Consider the following 25,508-nt stretch of genomic DNA (forward strand, 5'->3'; position numbering starts at 1 on the left):
ATCTGTTGAACAGAAGAAAATGCAAACTATTCATCCTAAAAAGGACTAATAGCCACAATATACAAGGAACTGAAACAACACAACAGGCAACAAATAATTCTCTTAAAAAGTGGGCATAGGACATAAGTAAGCATTTGTCAAAAGAACACATATAAATAGTCAACAAGTATATGAAAAAAATGCTCAACATCACTAGTAATCAGAGAAAGGCAAATCGAAATCACAATGAGATGTCATCTTACCCCAGTCAGAATGGCTATTACTTAAAAGGCAACAAATAACTGATGTAGGCGAGGATATGGAGAAAAAGGACCTCTTGCAAACTGTTGCTGGGAATGTAAACTAGTACAGCCACTATGGAAAAGAGGATAGAGAGTTCTTAAAGACACTAGAATTACCATTCAATCCAGCAACCCCACTACCCAAAGAAAAAGAAATCAATATATCAAAGGGATACCTGCACTCATGTTTATTGCAGCACCATTCACAAAGGCAAAGATATGGAATTAACTTAAGTGTCCATCAAGTGTCTATCAACAGACCAACAGATTAAAAAAGCAGATGTATATACACAAAATGGTATACTATTCAGCCATAAAGAATAATGACATCATGTCATTTGCAGCATCAAAGATGGAACTGGAGGTCATTATCAAGTGAAATATGCCAGGAACAAAATAACAAATATTGCACATTATCACTTATATGTGGGAGCTAATAAAATCTGATCACACAGAGGTAGAGAGTAGAAACACCAACAGGGAAGGGTGATACAGAGGAAAGAGAAAGGAAGGAGGAAGGAGGATAAAGAGGACTAGGTTAAACAATTCAAACATATAGTAAGATAGAAGGAATAAATTCAATATTTGATAGTAGAGTAGGGTGACTATATTCCACAAAAATGTATTGTACTAAGTTGATGGATACTCTAAGTACCCTGGCTTGATCACTATGCATTATATACATGTAACAGTTTCTTATGTACCCCATAGATTTGTACAAGTAATAAAAACAAGGCTGAGACAGGAGGATCACTTGAGCCCAGGAATCTGGGATTAAGTGTGCTATGATCACATCACAGCACTCCACCCTGGGTGACAGGCTAAATAAATAAATGAATAAATAAAATTTAAAAAATTTAAAAAACTACAAGAAAATGAACAACCAATTTAATAATGGGCAAAAGATCTGAAGATACCTCATCACAGAAGACATACAGATATCAAAGAAGTACATGAAAAAATGTTCAACATCATATGTCAGGGAATTGGAAATTAGGCCAACAATAAAATACCAGTACATCTATTAGAATAGCCCACATCTAAAACACTGACAACATCAAACATGGGTGAAGATGTGGAGAAACAAAAGCTCTCATTAATTGCTGATGGGAATGCAAAATGGTATAGCCATTTGGAAGACAGTTTGTCAGTTTCTTACAAAATGGAACATTCTTTTACTGTAAGATCTTGCAATCATTCTTAGTATTTACCCAAATGAGATGAAAACCTGTGCTTACACAAAAACACACATACGGATGTTTACTGTAGCTTTATTCATATAATTGCCAAAATGGAAAGAGATCAAGATGTCCTTTAGCAGGTCAATGGATAAACTGTGGCACATCCAGACAACAGATTATTCAGTACTAAAAAGAAATGAGCTCTCAAGCCATGAAAAGACAGAGAGGAGCCTTAAATGAATATTACTAAGTGAAGGAGGCCAGTCCAGAAAGGCTGTATGCTATATCATGCTAACTACCTGACATTCTGGAAAAGGCAGTAAAAGGAACAGTGGCGACTGTAAAAGCAACAGTGGTTTCCAGGGCCTTAGAGAGGAGAGATGAATGATTAGGCGGGGCACAGGGGATTTGGAGGGCAATGAAAATACTGTATATGATACCAGAATGGTGGATACATATCACTACACATTTATCCAAACCCATAGAATTTACAATACCAAGAGTGAACCCTCATGTAAAGTCTAGGGTTTGGGTGAAAAATGATGTGTCAGTGTAGATCATGGATTGTTACAAATGTACCACTCTGGTGGGCGATGTTGATAATGGGGAGTGTGTGTGTGATGGCAGGGCATGTATGTGGACTCTGCCTTCTGCTGGATTTTGCTGGGAACTTAAAACTGATCTAAAAATACAGTCTATATAAAATACATTAATTTTTTTCAGAACAGCAAAAATATATGCAGCTAATTCTATGATTATTAAAAATGGCAGTCCAATGTTTTTATTTTTTTATTCAATGCCTTAACTCCCCAAACAAGTTTCTAGGTAGAAGACTATTCCAAACTATGTAAGAAAGGATGTGATTTGGGTTTTGTAAACTGGACATTTATCAACCATTTAAAGTGGGAGGTCTTAAAGGCTCTCTTTACTCCCTTATTACTTTTGAGATGTGGAAGATCTTTAAGATACACTTTAAAATTGTATCCTAATCTTTTTATTTAATACTTCTCTGACTAGTCTAAGCTCCTAACAAGTCTTAGGTCTTATCTTCACACCTCCAAAATTCAGTTCAAACTGTGATGGTAGAACGTATACAACAAATAAATGTCAGGTGTTTTATTTGATGAGAATACAAAATCAAAGGAAATCTATAACTAAATTCATGAAACATCATGAAATAATTCTACCAAAATGCTTTAAAATCAAGGCATTCAAAAACTGCATTTCACTGCTTTTAAATCAAGGCATTTAACATTCTCAAAATGAATTTAAATAATAGGTGTGAGCTTCTTAAGTTCAGTTTCCAAGTTTATATGCGATAAAGCAAGGTTGTTGATCTATTTAAAAGAGGAATGTTCCAAGTTGGGAAGTTTATAAACTAGGTAACCGGAAAGAACACTTCAGAAGGAAAATACTGACTGATCTCAATTAAAATAAGGGTTCTGGTCAGTAGCTTTCTCATTTTCCCATGAGTATAAACATATTTACCTGAAAAAATTCAGTTAGAATAAGATATTACAATTTCTGTCAATATAACCTGACAATATACCAAAGCCAAGTCAGAAATTGTTGTAATTAAAACAATGCAAGACAGTAATCGCATGATATAATTATGGTAGTTAACTGTGATCTAATTCCCCCCCATTTCTATGCTTTTAAAAAAATTAGATTCAAACTAGAGTGAATCACATTCTAATATAATTTTTAAATATTTTCTATATTTAACTGTCTTCTAACATAGTTTATATAGTATAAACCTGAAATATTATGTATCAAAAATTGAATTATATAAAAATAACCTAGGCAAAACTTTTTCAAAGCACCAAATTTGCTCAGATGGAATTTCACATTTCACCAGAAGAGGCTGAACACTATTAGTATAAAACACCAACAAAAGTGGATGTCAGCAACTTCATGTTAAACATCTGTGTTACATTTCCATGGCAGAATGCCTAACATATACATTGTAAACCATCATAAATCACAACTGTAAAAAATAAAAATAAAAACTTACAGCTCCTTTGCAGTAGAGTCGTAACTTCCCAGATGGAGTGCGAACAATCACTGACATTCTTTTTCTAGCACTGAAAGAAAGAGGTTTTCTATAATGTGTCATCATACCAAAGATATGCATCTATATGCTTGTAATGCCTCACATATTTTAATATTCACAGTGAAAAAGTAAATCTGACCAAATCGTGGGCCCTAATCTTCCACATACGCAAACTATCCCATGTGTACAGTTGGGCACCTGTAAAAGTTCCATTATGCTTTTTAAGGCACCAGGGTACTATCTACTGTTCCCGTGGAATAGTTGACAAAATAGTTCCTCAGAAACCTGCAAGAGCTCATACCCATCAGAATAGAGTCCTGGTTCAATGTTTTCAGATTTGAAAAAATATTTAAGTTGGTTTCTTAAGGGATAAATTATGTTACAGTTTTTATTAAAAACAGAAATACTAATAAAAATCAATTTTTATTAAAAATAGAAATGATAATCAGTGATACCCCACCACACATAAAGGTCAATGCTAGTACTTTAAAAAACAACTTAAGCTTTCACAACTATTGTTTTTCAATGATGACTAGCAAACCATTGGCTTCATGCTAAAAACCTAATTTATGCAGCAAACAAGCTAATGAGCAAAAACATTTTAATACTGTGTTGGTGACATAGTTTACTAAGAACTGTGTCAAATGTACATCTTTCAATGCATTAGTGAAAAACAGATAGCAAATAACATTGAATGGAAGAAACTGGGACACCATTACAAAGGATAGGACTCATTTGGACCATCAGTATATAAGCATCCTCCTCAGAACTGACGGCAGAAAAGGACTTCTCAGATGTCTCTATCTACTAGTTATTTTACCTGCTAAAAAAACTGAAACGAGTTCAATATACAGCAGCTGTCAGTTATGGTATCATAGTGTACAGTCAGGAGCTTCAGAGGAATTTAGAAATATTTAACTTCCCTTTCTCCATCCATAATGCTCCTGGTATTACTACCTCAATCTCTATCCTTGTACATCAGGAACACATTTAATCATAATGTGTTTGTAATGACACCTATACATTCTACATTAGCCTTTCCTAGTTCATGCCTCTTTTACTTCAGCTTTGATAATGTGGCCCCAAATTCATCAACTTCCTTGTTCTTCTCTTCCTGGTGTAACCTCCAAATACTGGGTGAATGAAAATGCTCTTTTGTGGTACATCAAAGTAAGTAGATTTTGCCGAAGAAAAGTTATTAATCGCCATTTAGATATGTTTTTTAAACCACACTTAGAAATTTTGTATGTCTTGTCATACCCAGCCACATAGATTAGCAAATACATGACGTTATACAACACCAACTAGGTGCTCCTTACTGCCTAGCAACCCATCACATTCCAACAAGCTTGCTCTCTCACCCTGTGCAGGGCTACAGCACATCTTCTTGATTCTCCAAGTCTCTCATGCTCCCTCCTCATCCCAGAACCTTCACAAAAATTCACCTTGATAAAAACTTCAGATAAGAAATCCCTTTTTGGCAGTGGCTCACACCTGTAATCGCAGCACTTTGGGAGGCTGAAGTGGGTGGATCACTTGAGGTCAGGAGTTCGAGACCAGCCTGGCCAACATGATGAAACCCTAATTCTACCAAAAATACAAAAATTAGCCAGTTGTGGTGACATGCACCTGTAATCCCAGCTACTCAGGAGGCTGAGGCACGAGAATCACTTGAATCTGGGAGGTGGAGGTTGCAGTAAGCCAAGATCACGCGCCTGTATCCAGCCTGGGTGACGGTGGGGAGGGAGAGGTAAGGTGAGTGGGGGAAGAAATCACTTTTTTTTCTGCCACTAAAACCTGCATATCTATGTGCGCACCATCTCCTCCACCTTTTTTGCTGATATAATGGAAGAAACATTTTCCTATCAGAGGTCTTCCTTCCACATGTCTATGAACCTCCTCTCATCCCACTTTCTCAGTAACCTCACTCCATAGGTTACACTGTTCTCCCCTGAATCTGCCTCTTCTCCTTCTATAAAGATCCTGTTCATAAGCATTTAAACATACTCTGTTCTCTCCCCTACAAAACTCAGCCCATGCAAGCACCCCTCCATTAAGCCATATCCTTCAACTCTTGCACATTTCAACTTCTCTAAACCATCACTACCTATACTGTCTTCACTCATCTCCCCACTTCATTCCCAGTCTTTTCCTTTTTGTTCTCTCCTCACCATTCCAATGAATAGCTACATTCAACAAATACTTGTCAAACTTCTTACCTAAACTTGCAGCAGTCTCTGACACAGATGACCACTCTTTCCTTGAGCCCTCTTCTCCTGGCTCTGTGCTATGACCCTCTCTGTCCTCTACATCTGTAACAACAAGGTCGTCTCTTTTGCTGACTCCTCTTTTTCTAATCAACCCTTATACTTATGGTTAATTGTTAGCCTTCCATCTTCCCCTCACTTTATATCTTATCTTCAGGAGATCCCATTCAGTTTTATGACTTCAAATACCACTTGTCAACTACTGTCTGCCAAATCGCTATTTCAACCACAGATTTCTCTTTTGTTTCAGGCCCTTATATTCAATTGCTTACCTGACTCCTCCATTTGTATGTCTCACAGGCATCTAAAACTAAGACTTCAAACATTTCAACCTCCACTCTTCCTCTTCCCACTTCTGCCATCTGTGTAAAGGCACTCTATCTACCCAGTTGTTCATGCCAGAGACCCTAACCTCTTCCTCTTTTCGCCTTCTACCTCCAATCCCTGACAAAGTCCCTCTGACATTCCTCAACAAGGTACATGGATTCTATCAACTTTCTTTTATTTTCATTACCATCATCCTAGTTTAAACCACTAATGTCTTTCATAGCGACTATTTTACCAGCATCACATTCACTTTTCTCATGTCATTCTTAAACCCGCCTTCATCACTGAATTGTGAAAGAACAGAAACTCCCAACCCTGCTTTATTTTCTTCTTCATGGCACTCATCACCTAGCATGGTGCTTTCTAAGTGTAGTTTAAAAAACATTTCTAAATGCCAATTAATGGGCTACTTATGACAGTCTACAGACATACTACAAATAAGCTTGGGAAAAACAATCACTTTGACATGAAAAGAGACGAGGGCTGTACTTTGAAAATACTCCAACTGTTTATTTATTCAATGTATTCATCTTCTTTGGGATCTTCAGAGCATACAAGTTAAAAAAAAACTGTAAATAATAAGTCAGACAGACTCCATTATTTTTGTTATTAACCACTGGCATGTGGTCACTCCCAATCAAGGCAGCAAACAGAGTTGGCACAGAAAAGAAAATGCCTCCCCTACGCAACATACAAGCTTGCCTTATGCAGAAGAAAGTTCAAGAAAAATGATGGACACTTATTTCCCTGAAAAACAGCCTTACTTCCTCATGGCCTTAATTCTGTAAAGTGTCCTGTGAATGATGCCATCTTTAAAGACCCTGAAGCAAAGGCCTCTCTGCCTCAAGAACACAGGTAAGCTGGGAAATTACATGGTCATGTGGGAGTAAAAGGCTAAAAACTCATAGACTTATCACTGATTGTAACTAAAGTGATCTATTATTCGTCCTTAAGAAATAAAATAAGTCAGACAATCAGTTTGCCTTCTGTTCTTTCCTACTAGATGTTAACTGGTCTTACACCTAATAGAGACATGAATATGGTTTCCCAAATCCTGAAGACAATGAAATGTAATGAGTATTCAGTTAGAATGCTGGCTTCCTGACTCTGACTCATCTCTACTCCACCTACATCTGAAGCCTCTAAACATAATTGTGTTTCCAGATTGCCAGTCATAAGACGCCTGGCCATATATGCTAGGCTTGTGAATCAGGCAGTTATATTTCAAAAAGATTTCTTCATTTTCTAAATTTAAAAATCGATACACAGTATTTGTACATATTTATGGGGTATATGTGATATTTTGTTAGATGCACAGAATTTATAATGATCAAATGGGGGTATTTGGGATATGCATGATCTTGAGTATTTATTTACCTATCACTTGTATGTCCTGGGAACATTTTAAGCCTTGTCTTCCAGCTATTTTGAAATATACAACATGTTGTTAACTATAATTACCCTACTTTACTATGGAACATCAGAACTTACTTCTTCAACATAACTGTATGTTCGAATCCATTAACTAACCTCTCTTTATCCCTTCCCCTCCCACCCATACATCTTCCCAGCCTCTAGTGTCTATCATTCTACTCTCTACCTCCATGAGATCTACTTTCCAAAAGACTTTAAAACTGCTACCAGTAGTCATGCATTGCAATACTCTGAAGAAAATGGTTTGTGATTTATCTACAGATGATGATCAAAAATGCACTCAAGATTTTGATTTAATATTTTGTCTAAACGAATTTAAATAAAAATAAAGCATACTTTCTAGTTATTTAAAAGGGAAAAAAAATGGATATAAATTTATCTTATCCATACAAATTACTGAGCAGATGTTTTACCTGGTGAACTCCAAGACATTGAGCAACTCATATCTTTCTTCCTGCCCCAACTAAGAAGAAAAGGAATATATAATTACATACAGTTGAAAACATTTTAAGCCTTTTGGAAATAAATCCTAAAGTCTTACTGTAAAAATGCCAACACAAGCAAATTTTTCCTACTAAAATGTAGAAAGGAACTTACTAACTTTTACGTTAACTGAGTTACTGGAAACAGAAAATCCAAAACAGGAGAAAACCAAAAGGAATTCAAAGTATCACTGAAGAGTCCTTAGAATATAACCTGCCCAGACAAGAGAATGGAGAGTTTCAAAAGAGATGTCGTAAGGAAAGAACTGCCAATGAACAGATTATGTGGTGCGATTGTATTGAGAAAAGTACGTTAGAAGGTATGGGAACAACATAGATAATAGGGGGAAAAAAAGGGAAGCAATGGAAAAAAGAAGTTAAGAGATTTATCTTTAGAAAATGATGGAAAAAGTGGCCAGGTCCAGTGGTCATGCCTGTAATCCCAGTGCTTTGAGAGGCTGAGGTAGGAGAATCAACTGAGCCCAGAAATTCAAGACTAGTCTTGAAAATACAGCATTAAAAAAAAATTTTTTTTTAAATTAGGTGTGGTGGCCCATGCCTATAGTCCCAGCTATTTTAGAGGCTGAGACAGGAGGATCACTTGAGCTAAGGGCCTCAAGGCTACACTTAGCTATGACTGCACCACTGCACTCCAACCTGGGTTACAGAGCAAGACCCCATCTCTAAAAAGAAAATTAATGTTAGGAAACACAAAATTTAAAAAACAAAAAATATAATTACTGAATACAACAATGTGCAGCTATGAATACTAGCACAGGTAAAATTAAAGGCAATACTACACGGAAACTAAAAAATAATTTTAAAATAAGCTATAATTTATATATAATAAAATGCATAAACCTTTAACGTAGAGTCAAATGAAAATTGTATAGTTTGGTAACTTCCACCCCAATCAAGATATAAAACATTCCCAACATCCTATAAATTCCCTTGTGCCCTTTTTCAATCTCCTCCCTGTCCTGAGGCAATCACTGTTCTGAATTCTGTCACCATAAATCACTATTTCCTGATCTTGAGCTGCATCAAAATGAAATTAAAACGGATGCACTCCTTTGTGTCTGACATTTTTTTTTCTCAGCATAATGTGTCTCATTCATGTTTTGATTCATTTTTCATCCATGCTGTTGATGAATCAATAACTCATTCCTTTATATTGTTTAGATGTTCCATTGTGAGAATATATCACAATTTGTTTATCCATTCTTCTATTGATGGGCATTTGGTTTGGTTTCTAGTTTTTGGCTACTATGAATAAAGCTACTATGGGCATTTTGTTGCAAGTTTTTTTAAAGACAGAAACTTAATTTCTGCTGAATAACTGTGAGCACAACTGCTGGGTCAGGTGTAAGTTTACCTCAATTAGACAACTCTAGAAGCTTTTCCAAAGGGACTGTACCACTTTACACATCTGCTAGCAGTATGTGATTGTTCCACTTACTCTACATGCTCATTAACATTTGGTGGTGTCCATTTTTAAATTTTAGTATTTAGAAAATAAAGGAAAAAGTGGCCAGGTGCATGGTTCATGCTTGTAATCCCAGTGCTTTGGCAGGCCAAGGTGGGAGAATCACTTCAGTGAGTATGGAGTGCTATCTCATTGTGGTCTTAATTGTATCTCCTTGATGACTAACAATGCTTTTTCATACGCTTATTGGTCATCCATATATCTTCTTTTGTGAAATGTCTGCTCAAGTCTTTTGCCCACTTTAAAAATTGGGCCTGAGTATTTAACTAAAAATTGGAATAAAATGATAATAATATTGGGAACATCAGGAAGGATAAACAAAAAGGATGGCGATTCAAGAGATACATCCTCACGTAACAGAATCAGAAGACACATTAAAATTGAGGAGTCAAAGCATGTATTAATAGTCACCTATTTTTTTGAAAATATGAGATGTATATATGCCTAAAGAAACAGCTAAAAAACCACCCAGTGGTTGCTTCTGGAGTGGGGAACCTCTATTTTATTATGAGCCTTTTGGTGTTTATCTCTGAAGCTATGCAAATGTATTACCTGGATTAAAAAGAACCTTAAAAACAACTAACTTACTGAATCTATAATCACTGAGTCGGGTGTTCTTCCGGTGAATACAAAATTCAGTTGCTTGGCTGCTCTGACCAATGCTCCCTCGTCTGTTTTAGAAGAAGAGGTAAAAGCAAATACATGAATGAAAAAAAAATTCTCAGTACAAGTGAAGTACATTAAGGTAGGATAATTTTCTGTTTAATTAAAGGTCTTTTTATTCTGGCTCCTGTTATTAATCTAATTATTTTAAAATTATATGACAATTCCAAAGAAATAAGGAGAATAATCTGAAGTATCGAACTCAGAGTTACATTTCCGAAATGTTAAGTCTCACTGTTGGTGATAAATTTCTAAGAAGCTTAATTTAAATGTATCCCTTCATCCAGCGTATTTGCTAGAAAACTTTCTCAAAAGGAATCAGAGAAAATTGCCTTCTAAAGTTTTATCGTTTTCCTCCTAAAATGTTGAGTCTAGAGAAATTAATATTGCTAATTGAGGATTCAATTTAAACAGCTTTAAATGAACTGATGATTTTACTATCCATGAATTTCACGTTATATAAAACCTTTTTATTGCTGAGAGTAGGGTATGGCATAAGAAAACGTCATACAGTTTCTGTCCTAACAATATGAGGCATAACAATTCTTATGCTTTTAAGGAATTTAGTATCTCCTATAAGTCATGGATGCTAGGTTAGAATACAGTTTAAAACATTTCTAAAAAGTTCTCATCAAATTGACTACCCAATTTTACATTGAAAATGGGTCCAAAATAAAGTGTAAGTACCTAATATTGATAACTGTACTAATAATATTTTATAGAATCCCTTCAAATGTGTAAAACTTTCTTAACCCAAATAAATACACAAGCTCCTTTATTATCATTAACAAGAGAGAAGAGCAAAATTGTTCTAAAGTTATATATGCTTACTATATTCAGGCAAACACATCTTCCTTTTCCTATTTGTTCCTGTGCAAAATCAGCTTGACTAAGAGTTCTTAGGTATTTATAAAGAAGAGAAAAATGATTATGTGTATGTAAAAAACTATATTTTACACTTATGAGAATTATGTTACTCAGATTTTCATGTAACTTATGTCATACACCAAAAATTACATATACAAAGTTACATATTTTAAAATATCACATATATGTTTAACCTTGAAAAGCCAAGCTTTTTCTGATTGGTAAATAAAAATTTTTATATAAAAACCACTCAGTTTGGCTATCTTATTTTTTTAAATTAAATTGACTTTTACATTCAAAACCATTATCCACAAAAAAATACTTTACAGTTGCTTCATTTGTACCTGGAGATGCTGCTTGATAAATAATCTTATCACCTTCTCGCTCTGGCACTGCTGTGTGACAGACCGCCATCATTGTAAGAAATTCACATATTATAGGTGCAGTCGGCTGTGAAAAATAAACACATGATTTAGCCCTTCTCACGTGAACATTTTTACACTGATAGTAATTATTATTTCATGGCTATTAAGAACATAGCTGTTGGCTGGGCATGATCACTCACGCCTGTAATCCCAGCACTTTGGGAGGCCGAGGTGGGCGGATCGCCTGAGGTCAGGAGTTTGAGACCTGTCTGGCCAGCATGGTGAAACTCTATCTCTACTAAAAATACAAAAATTAGCTGGTTGTGGTGGCAGGCACCTGTAATCTCAGCTACTTGGGAAGCTGAGGCAGGAGAATTGCTTGAACCTGGGAGGCAAAGGTTGAAGTGAGCTGAGATCCTGCCATTGTACTCTAGCCTGGGCAACAGAGCAAGACTGTGAGAAAAAGAAAAGGAAAGGAGAAAGGAGAAAGGAAAGGACAGGACATGGCTATTATAGACTAGAGGTATAGGATTATAGCCAACTAAGAAGCCAACATCGATTATAAAGAAAATGTGTTAATTCACATTATTTTTCTACTCTTTCGATCATTTTCTAAACATTTATACAAGACAACTTGTATGTTGTCAAATACAAATAGTATAGTGAGAAAGGCAGATGTAGCTGAATCTTGTCCTTGGAGGACAAAAGAAAAATTCAAAAATGTTCATTTACCTAGCTGTAATTCCTGATCAGATTTAAAATTTTGGGTATGTGATTTTACTGAATTGGGGTGATAATGACTGAGAATTTTTCTATAATGCTTTTTCACTCCACTCCAAAAATCGTAACTTTATTCATATTTTAATAAATAAAAAAATTATGAGCAACTCCTATGTCCAGTGGACTCTTACAGCCTGAGAAGACAGAAGGGTGTATCCTTTCTGCAAGGAGCTAGGGTTCACAGGAGAAAAGAAGCCAGGTATTTTCGATATCTTCCCGTCTGGCTCTCAATAAAGAGAAATGTCATTCAATTTAATAAAGGAAAAACATTTCTCAATGCTCTTGGGCAAAAAAAATAATAAAGTGAAGTGACTAGGAAGACAGATCAGAACATTATTTGAAAAAACTGTGTTCAGGCTAGAACAGTGGACTAAACACAGACATGGCCCCTGCCACGTGAAGCTTAGCATTGTGGGGAAGACAGAACACAAATAAATATACACTCATTATTTACTTATAGCATGACAAGCACTGTAAAGTAGGGAATATGCAAATATCATGTAATGTGACTTAGGCGAGTCTGTGGCTGTTCTCAAGATAATGTAATATTTGAGCTGATGAGGTTTTAGCCTCTTGAAGAATTGGGCAATGTGCTTTCCATCAAGCAGGAATAGGACATAGCTGAAAAGGTCATAAAAAAGGAAAGAATGATGTGTTTTAGAAAATAAAAGGAGGTCAGTGGGATGAGAAAGAAAAGGAGCTCAAAATGAGGGTGATAGCTTAGGCAGGGGCCATATCATGTTACTTTGTGAGTGAAGAGAGAAGGCAGAGAATAGGCTTAAACAGGTTAGTGAGGGGACCTGATTTTCCTTTGCATTTTTCAGCTGTCATGTGCAACAGTAACTGGATAGGAGTAAAAGTGGAACCCAGGAGACTGGCCAGGAGGCTACCACAGTAATCCACAGAGCGGGTGCTGGCAGTCTGGAGTGGGGTGGTGAAAATGAGGATTAACTGCAGCCGACACCCAAGACAGATTCTAGAAATCAGTATTGACAATGCCTTGGTGACTCAGACATCTGGACATGGAGAGAAAAGGAGGCATTAAAGGCAACCCTCTAGTTCCTAGGAAGAATCATAAGATAGGTGATGGTACAATTTATCGAAAGCTGAGAATCCAAGAGGGAAGGGGTGGTCTAGGTCTAGGTTTTGTAGATCCTGAAGTCAGTATTTTGTTGAAGGCTAGTATAGAAAACAGAGATACAAAAACACCCATATCAATATACTGAGAGGGCCCCACTCGGGAAAAAGTGACAAGTCCACCTGTGCTAGAGAAGATGCATGTTTTGGGGTGATGATTATAAGTTCAAGTTTTGACATACTGGGCTTGAAGTGGTTATGAGAATAAGTTCCGGTTTAACTCCAGAAGACTCTATAATTTGATCTTGTGAAATCTGAGTGTGTGTCAGTGTGATGGTTAATACGAGTTTAACTCCAGAAGACTCTACAATTTGATCTTATGAAATCTTCCAGGTTTAACTCCAGAAGACTCTATAATTTGATCTTATGAAATCTGAGTGTGTGTCAGTGTGATGGTTTAACTCCAGAAGACTCTATAATTTGATCTGATGAAATCTGAGTGTGTGTCAGTGTGAGTGTCAACTTGACTGAAAGATGGAAAGTATTGATTTTGCGTGTGTCTGTGAGGGTTTTGCCAAAGGAGATTAACGTTTGAGTCAGTGGGCTGGGGAAGGCAGAACATCTAATCAGCTGCCAGCATGGTCAGAATATAAAGCAGACAGAAAACTGTGAAAAGGCTAGACTGGCTTAGTCTCTCAGCCTACATCTTTCTCCCATGCTGGATGCTTCCTGCACTCAAACATCGGACTCCAAGTTCTTCAGCTTTGGGACTTGGGCTGGCTTCCTTGCTCCTCAGTGTGCAGACAGCCTGTTGTGTGACCTTGTGATTGTGTGAGTTAATACTACTTAATAAACTACGCTTTATATACATCTCTCTATCCTATTAGCTCTGTCCCCCTAGAGAACCTTAATAGATCAGTAACTTCATAAGCAGAATTTTCACATTGGGTGGCAGAAGCCTGGAGTTTCTATTGGAGATTTAGCACTGGCCTATGGTACTTAGCAGGTAACTTATTTCTATAGATATTCTAAAATTGTTAATATTGAGCTGTTTCAGAGAGGGTTCTATAATCATTTAAAATGAAACAATTTGAAAAGACAAAATATTGATTAATAATATTAAAACCAAATTAATAACAACCATGAATTCACATTGGCCAAGTAAAAAGGATTTGGCATAGACTTTGATAATTATTAAAAATGATCATGAGGCTGGGTGCAGTGGCTCATGCCTGTAATCCCAGCACTTTGGGAGGCTGAGTTGGGTGGATCACCTGAGATCAGGAGTTCGAGATCAGCCTAGCCAACATGGTGAAAACTCGTCTCTACTAAAAATACAAAAATTAGTCAGGCATGGTGGCAGGTGCCTGTAATCTCAGCTACTTGGGAGGCTGAGGCAGGAGGATGCCTTGATTCTGGGAGGTAGAGGTTGCAGTAAGTCAAGATCATGCCACTGCACTCCAGCATGGGTGACACAGTAAGACTGTCTCAGAAAAAAACAAAAACCAAAAAGATCATGAAAGTAAAAAAGAGAAATACATAAACATAGAAGATAGTTCTGAGAAATGCTTATTAGTTTCATTCACTAACAAAAAGATAATGGTTTTGTGTCACTTACATGATTATTTTGGAGATTTTCCAGCAATGATGAATCGCTAAATGTTTTTTCATCTCCAAACTGTGAGCTCTGCCTAAAGAGGGAAAAAATACAGTAAACCCAGTTTATTTATACAAGCCTATTGATATATTTGTTAATGTACTTTATAAGTAAGTGTTATGTCTCCAAAACCTTAATAAGTTAAATAGAATTTGGCCTGCATTTCTAAATAAGACATCACAGATTTCATGATTATATCATAAAATATATTCATGCATTCTAAAATGTGAAAGATGTTTACATTGTAATGAAAAATAGTATTTTACAGTTCATTTTTTTTGGAGTTAAATTACTTTGCAGCCACATGAAACTTTAAAAAAAATATAAGAAATAAAACTATTAAAACATCTGGAACTAAATTTCTTCCACTTCTATAATATTTTCAATTTTTAGGATTTTAAGAATTAATGAAAGTTTTTATACAAAATATTCTTTTATTTTAGGCATATGAGAACTTTAAAATCTTTATATGTAGTGATGAAAATCATGAAATATAAAAACACGAATAAACCATTTACAGATTATATCAACATCTATCACTAATATCTGAGCAAATATTTATGAACGTATTATGTTCTGTAAATGTAAGAACAAATCACAAAAGTATGGAATTTTTTTGTGTTGTGGCTATCTTCAGATCAGCAAATGTATTATGTACTTCATAGGATATAAATGGAGCCAATTATCTCTGCAAACTAGCTATCATTAATTCCGTGGCCATGCAATTAAATATAAAAATACTGAGATTCAAAGGAAAAAGAAGGAAAACTTAAGTGGGAACGTCAAAAGAAAAGGGTATAGTTTGCAAAGTTTAGTGAAAATATATACATTTGAGCTTCAGTGCACAGAAGAAAATTTCAGATTTCACTGAGGGAAAAAAATGTGTCTGATACTAAGCAATTATAATCCAGAAAGATTTAAATTACAACGTTTACAGGTTACAAAGAGTAGTATCAATGTCAACATGTCAGATATCAAGACTTTCATATTTTAAAGGCAGAAGCTTGACAAGAAGGAAAACTCATTGAAGAAAATCAAATTTGAAAGAACAGAACATACATAGTATCTTCAATGAAACACATTCCTCCAGTAAACCTAAGGAGGAAGTTAGAATGTTTATAACGGAACACATATTTATTTATATGTACTAAGTTTGGTCTATTAAATCTCAAAATCATAAGATAATACATCTTTATTAACAAGTAGTAGTTTAGAATAATCAAAATATCTTTGGGGGCTAAAGTTGGAAGGAAAAAAATCCAAGAACTTTTAAATGACTTATCAATGTATAGACAACAAGTTAGCATTTCTCCTCCAAATATTACCATTTATTAAAAAGAGTTCATTACTTGAGGCTTCATGAAATGTTCCTATTAATAAAATATATTCATAATGACTTCCGCCAAGACAGCCGAATAGGAACAGCTCCAGAGCACAGTTCCCAGTGAGAGAGACGCAGAAGGCAAGTGATCTCTGCATTTCCTACCAAGGTACCAGGTTCATTTCAATGAGACTGGCTGGACAGTGGATGTAGCCCAAGGACAGTGAACTGAGTCAGGGTGGGGTGCTGCCCCACTCCGGAAGTGCAACTGGACAGAGGACCGGGGACTTTATCCCCTTGGCACTCCAGTTCAGATGCTGCGCTTCTCCCATGGCCATTGAGAACAGTCCAGCAGAACGTTGCCAGGCCGAAAAGCACCGTGAGTTACTAACACAGATCTGAGTGACAGCTCCGGCCGGCCAGGCATTGTGAGTTTTCGGCACAGATCTGGGCAGAAGTTCTGACTAGTGCTGAGAGCACCTGTGGGAGGGATCTACCTGCCCCCCCCGCCGGAAGAGGGAGAGCTAAAAGCAGGGAGATAGGTGATACAGCTTGGCAGGTCCCACCCCCATGAAGACCAGCAAACTGAAGCTCTCTCACTTGGAGAGTTTCACAGCCAGCACATCAGTCTGAGTTTGACCCAGGACGATCGATCTCAGTGTGGGGAAGGGTGTCTGCCATTGCCAAGGCGTGTCTAATCTCACCTGTGTAAACAAAAGCCAGAGGAAGCCTATACAGCAGCTGGGCTGAGTCCGAGGCAGTCCAGCAGCCTCTCTGCAGGCAGACAAGGGACTGACTGCCTCCTCAAATGGCTCCAAGACCCCTGAATAAGCAAAAAAAACCACCTCATATAGGAGAGCTCAGGCTGACACCTGGTGGGTACCTTTCTGGGATGAAGCTACCAGAAGAAAGATCAGGCAGCGATCCTTGCTGCTCCACAGCCCTCGTGGGTGATTCCCAGGCAAGCAAGATCTGGAGTGGACCTCCCCTACAGCAGAGGGGCCTGACTGTTAGAAGAAAAACTAAAAATAAAACATCAACAGAAAGGACGTCCACTCAGAGACCCCATCCAAAATCACCAACTTCAAAGATCGCAGGTAGATAAACACACAAAGATGGGAAGAAACCAGTGCAAAAAGGAGGAAATCATCAAAGACCAGGATGCATCTCCTCCTCCAAGGGATCACAACTCCTCACCAGCAAGGGAACAAAAAAGGATGGAGAATGAGTTTAACGAATTGACAGAAGCAGGCTTCAGAAGGTGGGTAGTAACAAACTTCTCTGAGCTAACAGAACATGATCTAACCCAATGCAGAGAAACTAAAAACCTTGAAAAAAGTCAGACAAAATGCTAACTACAATAACCAGCTTAGAGAAGAACATAAATGACTTGATGGAGCTGAAAAACACAGCATGAGAACTTTGTGAAGCATACACAAGTTTCAACAGCTGAATCGATCAAGCAGAAGAAAGGATAGACTTTAAAGATCAACTCAATAAAATAAAATGAGAAGGCAAGATTAGAGAAAAAACAGTGAAAAGATATGAACAAAGCCTCCAAGAAATATGGAATTATGTGAAAAGACCTAATCTACGCTTGATCGGTGTACCTGAATGTGACGAGGAGAATGAATCCAAGAACACTCTTCAGGACATTATCCAGGATAACTTCCCCAATCTAGCAAGGCAGGCTAATATTCAAATCCAGGAAATACAGAAAACAGCACAAAGATACTCCTCAAGAAGAGCAACCCCAAGGCACATGACCATCAGATTCACCAGGGTTGAAATGAAGGAAAAAGTGCTAAGGGCAGTCAGAGAGAAAGGGTGGGTCACCCACAAAGGGAAGCCCATCAGACTCACAGCAGATCTCTCAGCAGAAACACTACAAGCCAGAAGAGAGTAGGGGCCAATATTCAACATCCTTAAAGAAAAGAACTTTCAACCTAGAATTTCATAACCAGCCAAACTAAGCTTCGTAAGAGGACGAGAAATAAAATCCTTTACAGACAAGCAAATGCTGAGAGATTTTGTCACCACCAGACCTGCCTTACAAGAGCTCCTGAAGGAAGCACCAAACATGGAAAGGAACAACCAGCCACTGCAAAAATGTACCAAACGGTAAAGATCAATGACACAATGAAGAAACTGCGTCAACTAATGGGAAAAACAACCAGCCAGTAACAAATGGCGTGAACAAATTCGCACATAACAATATTAATGTTAAATGTAAATGGCATAAATGTGCCAATCAAAAGACACGACTGGCAAACTGGATAAACAGCCAAGACCTATCAGTGTGCTGTATTCAGGAGACCCATCTCATGTGCAAAGACACACACAGACTCAAAATAAATGGATGGAAGAAGATTTACCAAGCATATGGAGAGCAAAAAAAAGCAGGGGTTGCAATCCTAGTCTCTGATAAAATGGGCTTTAAAGCAACAAAGATCAAAAGAGACAAAGAAGGACATTACATAATGGTAAACAAATCAATGCAACAAGAAGAGCTAACAATCCTAAATATATATGGACCCAATACAGGAGCGCCCAGGTACATAAGGCAAGTTCTTAATGACCTACAAAGAGATGTAGACTCCCACACAATAATGGTGGGAGACTTCAACACTCCACTGTCAATATTAGACAGATCAACAAAACAGAAGATCAGTAAGAATATCCAGGACTTGAACTCAGATCTGGCCCAAGCAAACCTAACAGACATTTACAGAACTCTCCACCCCAAATCCACAGAATATACATCCTTCTGAGCACCACATCACACCTACTCTAAAATTGACCACATAATTGGAAGTAAATCACTCCTCAGCAAAATGCAAAAGAACATAAATCATAACAAACAGTTTCTCAGACCACAGTGCAATCAAATTAGAACTCAGGATTAAGAAACTCACTCAAAACTGCACAACTTCATGGAAATGGAACAACTGTCTCCTGAATGACAACTGGATAAACAATGAAATGAAGACAGAAATAAAGATGTTCTTCAAAACCAATGAGAAGGAAGATACAATATACCAGAATCTCTGGGACACATTTAAAGCAGTGTCTAGAGGGAAATTTATAGCAATAAATGCCCACATGAGAAGCGAGGAAAGATCTAAAATTGATACCCTATCATCAAAATTGAAAGAGCTAGAGAAGCAAGATCAAAAACCTCAAAAGCTAGCAGAAGGCAAGAAATAACTGAGATCAGAGCAGAACTGAAGGAGATAGAGACATAAAAAAAAACCTTCAAAAATCAATAAATCCAGGAGCTGATTTTTTTGAAAAGATCAACAAAATAGACTGCTAGCCAGATTAATAAAAAAGAAAAGAGAGAAGAATTGAATAGATGCAATAAAAAACAATAAAGGGGATATCACCACTGATTCCACAGAAATACAAGCTACCATCAGAGATTACTACAAACAACTCTATGCACATAAACCAGTAAATCTGAAAGAAATGGATAAACTCCTGGAAACTTGCACCCTCCCAAGCCTAAACCAGGAAGAAGTTGAAACCCTGAATAGACCAACAACAAGGTCTGAAGTTGAGGCAGCAATTAATAGCCTACTAACCTTAAAAAGTCCAGGTCCAGACGGGTTCACAGCCGAATTCCACCAGATGTACAAAGAGGAGCTGGTACTATTCCTTCTGAAACTATTACAAACAATACAAAAAAAGGGAATCTTCCCTAACTCTTTTTATGAGACCAGCATCATCCTGATACCAAAACCTGGCAGAGACACAACTAAAAAAGAAAACTTCAGGCCAGTATACATGATGAACATCAATGCAAAAATCTTCAATAAAATTCTGGCAAACTGAATACAACAGCACATCAAAAAGCTTATTCATCATGATCAAGTAGGCTTCATCCCTGGGATGCAAGGCTGGTTCAACATATGCAAGTCTATAAATGTAATCCATCACATAAACAGAACCAAAGACAAAAACCACATGATTATCTCAATTGATGCAGAGAAGGCCTTCGACAAAATTCAGCAGCCCTTTATGCTAAAAACCTTCAATAAACTAGGTATCGTTGGAATGTATTGCAAAATAATAAAATCTATTTACAACAAACCCACAGCCAATATCATACTAAATGGGCAAAAACTGGAAGCATTCCCTTTGAAATCTGGCACTAGACAATGATGCCCTCTCTCACCACTCCTATTCAATATAGTATTGGGAGTTCTAGCCAGAGCAATCAAGCAAGAAAAAGAAATAAGGGGTATTCAAATAGGAAAGGAGGAAGTCAAATTGTCTCTATTTGCAGACAACATGACTGTATATTTAGAAGACCCCATTGTCTCAGCCCAAAATCTCCTGAAACCGATAAGCAACTTCAGCAAAGTCTCAGGATACAAAATCAATGTGTAGAAATCACAAGCATTTCTATACACCAATAACAGACTAAAAGAGAACCAAATCAAGAGCGAACTCCAATTCACAATTGCTACAAAGAGAATAAATAACTAGGAATACAATTAACAAAGGATGTAAAGGACCTCTTCAAGGAGAACTACAAACCACTGCTCAAGGAAATAAGAGAGGACACAAACAGATGGAAAAACATTCCATGCTCATGGTTAGGAAGAATCAATATCGTGAAAATGGCCACACTGCCCAAAGTAATTTATAGATTCAGTGCTATTCCCATTAAGCTACCATTGACCTTCTTCACAGAACTGGAAGAAACCACTTTAAACATCATATAGAACCAAAAGAGAGCCCACATAGCTAAGAGAATCCTAAGCAGAAAGAACAAAGCTGGAGGCATCATGCTACCTGACTTCAAACTATACTACAAGGCTACAGTAATCAAAACAGCATGGTACTGGTACCGAAACAGAGATATGGACCAGTGGAACAGAACAGAGGCCTTGGAAGCAATGCCACACATCTACAACCATCTGATCTCTGACAGACATGACAAAAGCAAGCAATGGGGAAAGGATTCCTTGTTTAATAAATGGTGTTGGGATAACTGGTTAGCCATGTGCAGAAAGCTGAAACTAGACCTCTTCCTTACACCTTACACTAAAATGAACTCCAGATGGATTAAACACTTAAACATAAGACCTAATACCATAAAAACCCTAGAAGAAAACCTAGGCAATACCATTCAGGACATAGGCATAGGCAAGGACTTCATGATTAAAATACCAAAAGCAATGGCAACAGAAGCCAATATAGACAAATGGGATCTAATTAATAGTTTCAGCATAGCAAAAGAAATAATCATTAGAGTGAACCAGCAACCAACAGAACGAGAGAAAATTTTTTACAGTCTATCCATCTGACAAAGGGCATGTCCAAAATCTACAAAAAACTTAAACAAATTTATTTAAAAAAAAAAAAAGACCCTATCAAAAACTGGGCAGAGGATATGAACAGGCACTTTTCAAAAGAAGACATTTATGAGGCCAAGAAACATATGAAAAAATGCTCATCATCACTGGTCATTAGAGAAATGCAAATCAAAACCACATTGAGATACCATCTAACGTCAGTTAGAATGGCAATCATTAAAAATTTTGGAGACAACAGATGCTGGAGAGGATGTGGAGAAATAGGAACACTTTTACACTGTTGGTGGGAGTGTAAATTAGTTCTATTGTGGAAGACAATGGGGCGATTCCTCAAGGATCTAGAAATAGAAATTCCATTTGACCCAGCAATCCCATTACTGGGTATATACCCAAAAGATTATAAATCCTTTTATTAAAAAGACACGTGCACACGTGTATTCACTGTGGCACTGTTTACAATAGCAAAGACCTGGAACCAACCCAAATGCCCATCAATGATAGATTGGACAAAGAAAATGTGGCACATATACACCATGGAATACTATGCAGCCATAAAAAACGATGAGTTTGTCCTTTGTCGGGACATAGATGAATCTGAAAACCATCATTCTCAGCAAACTGACACAAGAACAGAAAACCAAACACTGCATGTTCTCACTCATAGGGGGGTGTTGAACAATGAGAACACATGGGTACAGAGAGGGGAATATCACACACTGGGGTCTGTTGGGGGGTGGGGGGGCTAGGGGAGGGACAGCAGGGGGTGGGGAGGTTGGGGAGGGATAACATTGAGAGAAATGCCTGATGTAGGTGATGGGAGGATGGAGACAGCAAACCACCATGGCATGTGTGTACCTATGTAACAATCCTGTAAGATCTACACATGTACCCCAGAACTTAAAGTACAATAAAAAAAAAATATATATATATATATATTCATAAACGGTTTATAGCTGTACTTTTCTACTTATTAGATAAATTGAAATGTCAAGGAATATTCCTAGTAACATCTTGCAAGAAGTCTATTTTCTTTCCAAAGAATTCCAGATGAAAAAGCCATTTAAATCTGAAGATATCTCTTATTAATCTCACCAATAATTATTTCGTTTTATAAATCAGTTACCATAATTGACTTAATTTTCAAACATATTTGAGTAGCTCTAGATATGCAATGGACATATTTACATGGACATAACCCATGTTCCACTCACTAACGAAGGTGCTGCCAAGGCTAACGCTAAAAAAGAACTCTTCTTCCAGAAAGTGACTTCCTTCCCAAGATAATTTTAAATACCCCAAAACAGTCTAGGAGCTGTAATCCCAGCACTTTGGGAGGCTGAAGTGGATGGATACTTGAGGTCAGGAGTTCAAGACCAGCCTGGTCAACATGATGAAGTCCCATCTCTACTAAAAATATAAAAATTAGTTGGTATGGTGACACAAACCTGTAGTCCCAGCTACTTGGAAGGCTGAGGCACGAGAATCGCTTGAACCTGAGTGGCAGAGGTTGCAGTGAGCTGAAATTGCACGACTGCACTCCACTCCAGCCTGGGTGACAGAGTAAGACTCTGTCTCAAAAAACAAACAAACAAACAAACAAAAAACCCACAAAAACAGAAAACAAAAAACAAAAAACCCAGAAACAAAAAACTATAAACAATTCATCCTCTAATCAGACAGCCTAGGTTGGATACCTCAGGCATGGAGTTTCCACCATTCCTCTCCAAAATTGTACAAAATGTTTACTTTTAGTAAAAATAAACAGATAAAATTTGGAGGCTCGTATCAAAATAAGAACCATCACATTAAAAGTAAAACTAATAATTTAGACTGTCAGTTGACAAACTATGTGATTTGGAAACTTTCACAAATAAAAATGCAAGCCAGCATCAACGTTTGGTTACATTTTTGCCTAGCAATTTTCATGTAGCACTTTGCTTCCAAGGAGACAATGACATTATGGTATTTTGCAAGAAGCAATAAGGCAGGGAGTATCACAGTTAAGGTAAGGAGATCAGAGCAGGGAACCCACAATGTAAAATAATTTGCAGCTTCTTTAGGCTGATTTCACAGCTGTGATACATTGTAACTACTCATTTTCTGATCATACAAAAATGAACAATCTCTACAGCAATAATAATTAAAAGATTCAAAGAACATATGGCTTAACAGTATTAGCTATCTTTGCATATGACAATAAGAACTAAGACTTTTTTTTTAAATTCAAAATTCATGTCAACAGGAGAGCCACTAAAAAAAAAGGAAGAAAAGGGCTGAACTCATAATTTTCACCTTGTAAACCAAAATAAACTCCAGATGAATCAATGATTTCATAAATAAACTAAAATTTCAAATTTTTTTTTTACAAAAACTTAGGAATGTAAAAATATCAGGTATCATATATAGTTCAGAAAACATAATACATAAATCTGACTACATAAAGCTAAATATTTCGGCATAGCAAAAACTATGTCAACAGGCTGCCTGCAGTAGCTCACACCTGTAATCCCAGCACTTTGGGAGGCTGAGGCAAGAAGATTGCTTGGGGCCAAGAGTGTGAAATTAGTCTGGGCAAAATAGCAAGACCCGCCTCTGCAAAAAATTTCAAAATTATCCAGGCCCGGTGGTGTGCACCTGCAATCCCAGCTACTTGGGAGGCAGGGGTGGGAGGATCCCTTGAGCTCTGGAGTTTGAGGCTGCAGTGAACTATGATGGTACCACTCACTGTACTCCAGCCTGGGTGGCAGAGGGAGACCATCTCTTAAAACAAAACAAAACCAAACCAACTTCTGCAAGAAAAGTCAAAAGCTAAATGACAACTGGGAAAAAAATATTTCCAAATTATAGACTAAAGGTTAATTTCCACGGAATAAAAAGAATTCCCAGAAATCGATTTACAAAAAGATCAATTATGTAGTTCAACAATGAGCAAAGGATGTAAACACACAATTCACAAGGAAGGAAATATAAATGGTGTTAAACACACATTCAACTTTACCTCATAATGGAGAAGCGAAATTTAAATGTATTGTGGTGAAAATAATGTTTGACAACTTTGTGCTGTTGTAATTGTGGGAAAATAGTAAAGCATGTATCATTGGTGATAACATAAACTGGTACAACTTCTAAAAAAAAAAGCAATTGGGCAAAATTTAAAATTCTTTTATCCAGCAATTCCAGTTCTAGGAATTTATAGTGTTTAACTGGTACAAAATATTATATGTATAAATTTATACTTTACAGTACTTTTTTGTTTTTGAGACAGGGTCTCACTCTGTCACCCAGGCTACTAGAGTGCAATGGCACGATCTTGGCTCACTTGGAGTGCAGTGACACAATCTCAGCTCACTGCAACCTCCACCTCCTGGGTTCAAGTGATTCTCCTGCCTCAGCCTCCTGAGTAGCTGGGTTTACAGGTATGTGTCAGCACGCTTGGCTAATTTTTGGATTTTTAGTAGAGACAATGTTTCACCATGTTGGTCACACTGGTCTTGAACTCCTGACCTCAGGTAATTCACTCATATCGGCCTCTCAAAGAGCTGGGATTACAGGTGTGAGCTACTGGGCCCAACTCCTACAGTACGTTTTTAATAGCAAAAAGTTAGAAAACCCAAAGGTCCATCAGTAGTGCTGCTTAAAAATACTGTGGTGCATTTACACAATAGAATACTATACACACAAAGGGAAGCTTTTTATAGAATATGAAAAAATTCCATAAAAATATTTGACAGTGCTCAAAGATGCACTGTCAAATAAAAATCTGGTACAAAGCAGTGTGTACAGAATGCTTCACTTTCTGTAAAAATGTGAGAGAAAAATAAATGTATGAATATTTATAGAAGAGATCTGTAAAGGCACACTTGAAATTGGTCACACAGGCTGTCTTTGGTAGGGGAAATGGAGGGCTCTAAGACGGGGTGGATCAAAACCTTTTTACACCCTT

General features: G+C 37.1%; 1 protein-coding gene across 9 annotated transcripts in view; it reads right to left on the minus strand.

Moving 5' to 3' along the window:
- ATP8A1 (ATPase phospholipid transporting 8A1) overlaps nt 1-25,508 on the minus strand; it is a 241,625-nt gene that overhangs the window by 117,694 nt on the left and 98,423 nt on the right. For all 9 annotated transcript variants that reach the window (XM_064366745.1, XM_012474960.2, XM_012474964.2 and 6 more), the window contains 5 exons: nt 14,882-14,954; nt 11,386-11,491; nt 10,100-10,182; nt 7,957-8,006; nt 3,477-3,546 (listed from right to left, as the gene is read on the minus strand). In XM_064366745.1, coding sequence (XP_064222815.1) covers nt 3,477-3,546; nt 7,957-8,006; nt 10,100-10,182; nt 11,386-11,491; nt 14,882-14,954 — 382 coding nt within the window. The remainder of the gene's footprint in view (nt 1-3,476; nt 3,547-7,956; nt 8,007-10,099; nt 10,183-11,385; nt 11,492-14,881; nt 14,955-25,508) is intronic.

The sequence above is a fragment of the Aotus nancymaae genome, unplaced genomic scaffold (assembly GCF_030222135.1).
Source record: "Aotus nancymaae isolate 86718 unplaced genomic scaffold, 86718_ANA_hifiasm-v0.15.2.pri h1tg000006l, whole genome shotgun sequence".
Lineage (NCBI taxonomy): Eukaryota > Metazoa > Chordata > Mammalia > Primates > Aotidae > Aotus > Aotus nancymaae.